The sequence below is a fragment of the Babylonia areolata genome, chromosome 7 (genome assembly GCF_041734735.1).
Source record: "Babylonia areolata isolate BAREFJ2019XMU chromosome 7, ASM4173473v1, whole genome shotgun sequence".
Classification (NCBI taxonomy): Eukaryota; Metazoa; Mollusca; class Gastropoda; order Neogastropoda; family Buccinidae; genus Babylonia; species Babylonia areolata.
The window spans coordinates 12,274,434-12,282,980 of record NC_134882.1 but is presented as its reverse complement, the minus strand read 5'-3'; the positions used below and the strand labels follow the sequence as shown (position 1 = coordinate 12,282,980).

Below are 8,547 nucleotides of genomic sequence, written 5' to 3'. Positions count from 1 at the left end.
TTACGCGCTCCTGCATGCTTGCGTGCATGCGTGCGTGCTTGTGTGTGTGTGTGTGTGTGTGTGTGTGTGTGTGTGTGTGTGTGTGTGTGTGTGTGTGTGTGTGTTTTCTTCTTCCTTCCCACGTTATCTTTGGTGTTTTGAATTGAAATCAACTAAAACTAATGATTGAAAACGTATTTTGTTGCTGCTGAAATGCAGCTAAGATGCCACTGTAAATTTTGTTCCATGCAAATGAATTTGTTCGCGCGCGAGCTTGTGTGTGTGTGTGTGTGTGTGTGTGTGTGTGTGTGTGTGTGTGTGTGTGTGTGTTTCGTGTGTGTGTGTGTGTTTCGTACACCTTTTTTTTTTTTTTTTTTTTTTTTTTCGAGAGAGAGAGAGAGAGAGAGAGAGAGAGAGAGTTTTCAGATATGGTCTTTTGAAATATTGGCCTATCTTTGTACAATGGTTATTTTTCTAAATAGAAATTTCCTGCGTTTGGCTAACTTTAGGAGAAAAAAAAGTGTGCGACCAAAGAATGTTCACGACCTTTACTACTGTTGCAGCAACTGATGCTGATACTACTACTACTACTACTACTGCTACTACTACTACTACTACTACTACTACTACTACTACTACTACTACTACTACTACTACTACTACTGCTGCTGCTGCTGCTTACTTCTATTCATATTCATTTATTTTATCATTGGAATTGTTATTACTGTTTAGAATCTGATCTGTTCTTTTTACTGTGCTCGTATGGCTTGGTTTCGTGAACGAAGATTTTAGAAAGGAGTTTGTCTACGTCTGCTGCAGACTCGCTTTTATTGTGCTTAGTGTCAGACGTCAACAGCAAACCGTGGAGACATTCAAATAAAGCCATTGCCCTGAGCGTATTTCACCAGAGTTGACCCAATTGCCGTTTTCCTCGACTGGAGAAGCGGGTTTAAGGGAGCTAATCATGTAAAGCGACGTCTTTGTCTCTGTGTTGTTTCCCTTCCGTTTTTTTCTTCTTCTTTTTTTTCGTATCATCGTCGTCATCGTTGACGTCATTATTCATGATCGTATCATCAATATTGTCATCATTGGTGTTTTGCCATCGATGTCCTCATCAACATTGATATTGCTCAGAGCAACGCTGCATTTTTTCTGCGGGGAACTAGAGGGTGCAAGTGTGTGTGTGTGTGTGTGTGTGTGTGTGTGTGTGTGTGTGTGTGTGTGTGTGTGTGTGTGTGTGCGTGCGTGTGTTTGTGTGTTTGTGTGTGTGTGTGTGTGTGTGTGTGTGTGTGTGATAAGGAAGACCCGGCTGACGTTCCATGATATTAACAATAATAATGATAATAATAATGATAGTAGTATCAGTAGTAGTAGTATTGATAATGATGATAATACTGATGGTCATAGTAGTAGTAGTAGCAGCAGCAGCAGTAGTAGCAGTAGTAGTAGTAGCTTTAGTGGTAGTAGTAGTAGTGATACCACCACCACCACCACTACTACTACTAACAATAACAATAATAATATCAACAACAATAATGATAATAATTACAATGATGGTAATGATAGTAATGATAATGATACTCTACTACTACTACTACTACTACTACTACTAACACCAACAACAACAACAATAATAATCATAATCATAATAATCATAGCATAAAAGGTCAGCCCAACACTCGGCTTATATCACAGATTGACATAAGTTTACATTTAGGCTAACAGCAAAATGAGAGCTGTATTATCAATGGTTTCTCCAGTCAATGGGAAATCATTTACAGCTTAGTCTTTTGTGAAGGACTATGACTCTCAAACTAGGAGGCAAAGTTGCACTGGCTCTTAGTGCTGCAGCCTTGGGGGCTAGTTGGCCTATGGGAACCATCCCAACGCCGACTGTCCTAAAACCCTCTTGGCCGAGAGAGTGGGAATGTAACTTGGGCAAGACACTCTGCACTATAATCAAATTCTAGCCCAAATAGTCGGAACAGCAGTTGCCTTCTCTGCTGTTCTGATGGTCATAGTCGGACACGACTGACTATCATATAATAGTAATGATAACACCACACCACAATCATTCAGCTCTTATTGTATTGCTGTTTTGTCCCTCCCTCCCCTCACCCCACCGTCCCCCCACCACCCCCTCCCCCCAGAGGGACAGGAGGCCATCTTCAACCCCAACTGCCGAGCTGTGTCCTTGCTGCGCAGCATCAGGGACAGATGTCTGGCACCGCTGGAACACGATCCACACCAGTACTACGGTACGCGTAGCACTGGCCATTGGTCTCATGACTGATCGGTAACCTTTACTGATACAACTCTAGACATTCAGTTATAGGCCATGCACACTCTTTCTGCGTGTGTGTGTGTGTGTGTGTGTGTGTGTGTGTGTGTGTGTGTGTTTCGTAGTCTTTGAATCTGTGTTATGCTTTTGTGCGTTGAAACAAGTTTTTTTCTTCTTCTTCCTTTTGTAAGTTAGTGCGTGTGTGTATGTGTTTAATGTTGATTGTAAAGCGCTTTGAGCTCCATTTAAGGAAGGAAAGCGCTCAACATGTATCCGTTATGATGATAATAGTAATGATAATGATGATAATAATAATAATAATGATTATCATCATTATTACGTTACATGTAGTATGGCCACTGGTCTCATGATTCTGATGGCAACCTTTACTGACACATTGTAGAGAACCACACGCACGGACACATACGCAACACATACACAGTTGTTACACTCTGAATCATAATGTAATAGTATCTTACCCACATGTTTTTCTTTTTACATAATAATTGATGTGTGCATGGTGATAAGTGAAGGGTGCGTCAGTTTTTTTTTTCTTTGATTTTTGCTGACGGGCATTTTATTTTAAGTGAGCCTACAGAAAATTTTCTGTTTTTGGTTGAAGCAGATAATAAAGTATATTGAATTGAATTGAATTTAATTACGGTATGTGTAGAATGGCTACTGGACTCATGATTCTGATGATACTGATACACTCTAAAGAGCCAACATTATTGTTCGTGTGGTGTGGCCAGTGGTCTCATAAGTCTGATGGTGACCTTTACGGATACACTCTAGAGAACGAACATTACGGTACGTGTAACATGGACATAGTTTCATGGCTCTGGTGGAAACCTTCGCTGATACACTGAAGAGAACCAACATCACGGATGTGTAGAATGGCCATAGATTCATGATTCTGATGATAACCTTTATTGATACACTCTAGATGGAGAGACAGAGAGAGAGAGAGAGAGAGAGAGAAAGAAAGAGAGGACGAAAAGGACAGAAAAAAAAATTGTATGTCGACTTTTATTAATTCGAGGTTTTCTCTCACTTTCTCCTTCTTGATGTTCATACACTATACTACACTATACTATGATAATAATAATAGTGTACATTTATGTAGCGCCCTCTCTCTCTAAGAGCTCAGGGCGTTTTAACTGAAAGAAAAATATTATAAGTAACATTATACATTCATGATCACTCTTTCTCAACCCCACCCCCACCCCCACACGCACACACATTCACACTCTCCCTTTCCTACTCTACATACATCCAAAGTGAGCTGACATGGTTGGTGTTGGAGAACAAGGAAGCTGAGAGTACTTATAGATAGGTTTTAAAAAGATGAGTTTTTAGTGATGAGCGAAAAGCAGAAAAAGAATCAGATGCACGGATATGACGAGGAAGGTTGTTCCAGATGTGAAGAGCAGCAAAGAAGAAAGAACGATGCTCTATACACCCACCCCAGGTCAGAGCACCCCAAGATACTGGTACCAGGTGATGGAGGACGGCCGAGAAGCGAAGATCACACGAATGAGTACACTCTCCCGGGGTGCTCTGACCTGGAGGGGAGAAGGGGTGTTGATACAGCATCAGTATGACAGTTTGACATGGCACAGTATATATATATATATATATATATATATATATATATATATATATATATATACTGAGTATAACACAAACTGCCCACATCTCTGTGACAGCGGACATTGACCTGTCTGACGAGGACGGCAACATCAAGTACCTGAGGGACACACCTTTCCGCTACGCCAGCGAGATCCTGGGCGACAGAGAGTGTCTGATTCTGCTCCGTGTGGACAGTAAGGTTTTTTTGTTTTTTGTTTTTGGTTTTGTTTTGCCATCAACACCTTCGAGGTCAGGTCAGTCAGTCAGGTCAGCCAGTCTGTCAGTGAGTCAGTCAGTCTGTTATATTTGGATGATAATGGATGATAATGAATGATGATGGGGGAGATGAAGATACTGCTAGTGTGTGTGTGTGTGGGGAGGGGGTGGCACGGGGTTTTGGGGAGGGGGGGTCAGTTTAGTTTGGGACAAGCCTACTTGAACAGACTGTATGTACTCCCATGGTATATCCCGGGCTCAACCACGCTGAGAGATACAGACACCTGAAGTGCTGGTCAGGTGATCTGAGCAACAGTTCCAAAAAACGCATCCCAGAAATGGATGACTGTCGAATGTGTGTGGTCCAGGTCTTCCCATGTGAGCACACAGCACTCTCAGCTCTGGGTACGGAATGATGCTGGCTACGGGCTAGAAAAGAAATAACTCTGATGGGTCTCGAACCCGCGTCCTTCCAGTTGTTAGCCCGCGACGATAACCACTTGGCCAAGGCAGCTGGTTTTGTTTCTAGATTTTATTGTTTTATTTTGTTTTATTTTGCTTTTTGCGTTTACTGACTTTGAACTCTGTAACCCAGCCAGTCAGTCAGACAGTTCAAACAACCAATCAATGAACTAATCAAATGATCGAATAAACAACCAACCAACCAATCAGTCTATCCATCCATCCATGCATCATTCGGCCAATCAGATCGATCAGCCAGTCATTTTCATGGCGGTTCATTTTCTCTTTGGTGACAGAAATGAATATGAAGATGATAGGATGATAATGATGATGATTTTGAAGAAGAAGAAGAAGAAGAAGAAGAAGAAGAAGAAGACGACGATAACAACAGCGACGACGACGATGATGATGATCATGATGATGACAGTTGTTGCCGCCGCAACCACTACTGTTGCCGTGGGGCATACATTCTGTTCTCCTTTTCTTCCAGTTCCTTTGACCCAGTCATGTCAGTCCGTCAGATTGTTCTCTGTTCTCTCCCTCCTCTAACTACGTCATATTTGAATGTATTTTCATGTCATCGTAATTTCATGTGATGTCTTGAAATATCTAAACCTGTATATGTCCCTTAAGTGTTGCTGTTGTTGTTGCTGTTGTTTCAAATACTGTTAATAGTTCTTAAACGTGTCAGATATCTTCTGAGATATGTCTGTGTAATTTTACATGATCTTATCTGAACACGAACAAGTGTCCCAAATGTATATTCATATTTCATATTTGTATTCATGAGCATTATCAACACGACCACATGCTAATGGCTCTTTCTGAGAGATGATTAAATTGAATTAACGGGACCTGATTTTACTTGTCGTCAGAGCATGATGGAGCTTACGCTTCCTACACACCCCTGCTCAAGGACGATGAGGCCATCACAGAGGAGTTCTTGGGTAAGGGGTAATAGCTCTGAAGTCTTCTTGTTGTTGTTGTAGTCGTTGTTGTTCTCCAAATGTATCAAACGTACCTCTCGACCAACTGGACCTGATTCCCGGGGTGGCTGTTGTTACTGATTGTGAGCGTGTGTGTGTATGTGTGAATGTGTGTTTGCTTTTTTTTTTTTTTTAATTTTTTTTTTTTACATTTATTTGCTTATTTATCATCATTGTTGTCTTTTTATTTATTTGTTTTATTTATTTATTATTATTATTATTATTATTATTATTATTATTATTATTATTTATTCATAATTAAAAATATTATTTATTTATTTATTTATTTATTTGTATATTTATTTATGTCTTTTATTGTATTTATTTATTTATTTTTATTTTTTGTACGCTTATAGTTGACTTCATCAAGTTTTTGCGCCTTATACATATTATTATTAAGTAGTAGTAGTTCTTCTTTTGTGTACTTATCTCTTTTTTTTTCTCTCTCAAGGCCTGACTAAGCGTGTTGGGTTACGCTGCTGGTCAGGCATCTGCTTGGCAGATGTGGTGTAGCGTATATGGATTTGTCCGAACGCAGTGACGCCTCCTTGAGCTACTGAAACTGAAACTGATTGTGAGCACAGTGTCAAACAAGTTTCGTAGTTTGTGTTTGATACATGAAATATATGTACATTTTCATGTGCCCTCCACAGGAGCCCCCTAAAAGAAACACGTCTTGTCTTGTTTTGTCTGTGTCTTTCTCTCGGTTTTGGTTTTGAAAACGTGGACACATTTTGGTGGCAGGACATGGATACACTTTTTTGGGAGTTAACTCTTGGATCATCCAGGGCGAATATACATGCTGGTCATATAAATTACCAACCAAACCTGTCTAAGAGTATTTCAGGCAAGAAGTAGAATTCTGCGGAAAAGGGCGGGATGAAGGGGCGTTCCGGAAATCTGTCTGTTGATCAAGATTTTGTGAACGTTCCAGTTGGAATGGTGATGAGATATCATGTATGTTTTCCGTGGCTTTTGTGTGTGTGTGTGTGTGTGTGTGTGTGTGTGTGTGTGTGTGTGTGTGTGTGTGTGTGTGTACGTGCGTGTGTGCGTGCGTGCGTGTGTGCGTGCGTGTGTGTGAGTGTGTGTGTGTGGGTGTTGATGTCTTTTGCTTTTGTTTTTTGTTTTGTTAACTTTTGCATCGAACAAAAAGGCTTGTTTGATCACACATTAACAAAGAAGCATTTGGCAGATACAATTTCCCTGTATCGAGGTTGCACATCATAATAATATGCAGCAAACGAACAAAATTGATGTTCCATAGGTCTGAAGCTTTCATTATGTTTGATCACACATATTCAACGAATAATTTGACAAATACAGTTTACCTGTATCGAGGTTGCACATCATAATAATCTGCAGCAACCGAACAGAAATTGATAACCCATTTGCATAGGTCCAAAGTTTTCAGTGCTGGGAAATGGTTTAGAAGCATGGTATTTGTTTGTGGAAGATGTGTCTTTGCAACGCGCAATTACTTATTCAGTTATTGATTCATTGATACATTGATTTATCTGCTTGTTTATCTATTCACACACACACACACACACGCGCACACACACACACACACACACACACACACACACACACACATATATATATATATATATATATATATATATATATATATATATATATATATAATGCTTTCGCCATTCTTTGCACAGAAGACGTGCTCACTTATAAATCGCTTGCAGCTTCTCTAAGAGATTTGTGGGTCCCTGGGTTCTCCTGGGATTGAATCAGTTCCTCAATACGGTCCTTGTTCTCCTCTGAACATGCAGTCTTGGGTCTCCCACTGCCAATTTTACGTGCTACTGACCCTGTAGTGCATATTTTAGCGATAAGTCTATTTACAGTGACATGACTCCACCCCTTGCCTGGAAATTCCTCTACGACCATTCTTGCACCCCAGCCTTTAATCCTTGAAACAGTTTTCAATGGTAACCTTATCACTTTCACTCAAAGGCATGGCTGATCCTTCCAAACTTTGGACAGAACTGATTTTGTATACAGACGACAATAATAATAATAATATATTAAAAAATCAATAGGCTTGACACCCAGACAGGCTATTTTTTAGAATGACACTGATTGACAGATACCAACACCTGGCAGCTGGCACGGTCATGATGAAGGTCACATTGCACAGCTCTGATATTGGATTTTTTTGACATGTTGTTTTGAATTTGACAATACTCGCAAAATTTGCGTCAGAACTTATAGATATTTTGCAGACTTGCTGATGATACCCTAAGGTTACTGTGTGAAAATTTTCACCAAATTCAGTTTTTCTTTCACTGAGAAAATACTTGTCAAAAAGCGGTTCATTTTTTTTGGGAGACACCCGAGATATATCCTAAATTCTAGTGTCTGTGTCTATGTTGTGTATGTGACCCCAGTGCACTTGGTAATAAAGACATATTCTATTATATATTTATGTAAATATAAAATTTATTTTATTTTATTTTATTTTTTATTTTTGGTTTTTACCAACAGCTCGTCTGTGTGTTCGAGAGGAAACGTCCGACGATCATTCAGAGAACAGCCGACGAGCAAAATCCGACACTCGTCGGTCGCCTTCCGACAAGGTGGAGAAAGATGGACGCAAAAACAAGGGAGATCAGCGAAGTCGCGCGCTGAAACTGGAAAAACAGCTGGCTCGCTCACGTTCTCGCCAAGGAAAATAAACTCTCCGGATTTGTTTTGCTCGGTTTTGGTTGGATGGAGGAGTTATGTACCATTTGGGTTTTTTGTTTGTTTGTTAATTTATCAATTTCTGGACAAGTCCTTTAGAATTGTCGATTTATTCAGTCATTAACTAGTCAACTTATTTTATTGATTTATTTATTCTTTTGTAATACTATTTATTCATTTAGCAAGGCATTTAGATTTTTTTCTTTTTAGGAGAGATGAAGTGAAAAGGAGCTGATTACTTATTCACTTCGTTTTAACAATTGAAAACGAATTATTTATTTGAATCACAATTTC

The 8,547-nt window shown here is 39.7% G+C and overlaps 1 protein-coding gene across 1 annotated transcript in view; it reads left to right on the top strand.

The window, feature by feature from the left end:
* LOC143284338 (uncharacterized protein CXorf65 homolog) overlaps positions 1–8,246 on the top strand; it is a 9,591-nt gene extending 1,345 nt beyond the window's left edge. Inside the window, exons 2-5 of the mRNA XM_076591049.1 lie at positions 2,130–2,200; positions 3,948–4,086; positions 5,446–5,517; positions 8,056–8,246. Of these exons, the coding sequence (XP_076447164.1) occupies positions 2,130–2,200; positions 3,948–4,086; positions 5,446–5,517; positions 8,056–8,246 (473 nt within the window). The remainder of the gene's footprint in view (positions 1–2,129; positions 2,201–3,947; positions 4,087–5,445; positions 5,518–8,055) is intronic.
* Positions 8,247–8,547: the final 301 nt, after the last annotated feature.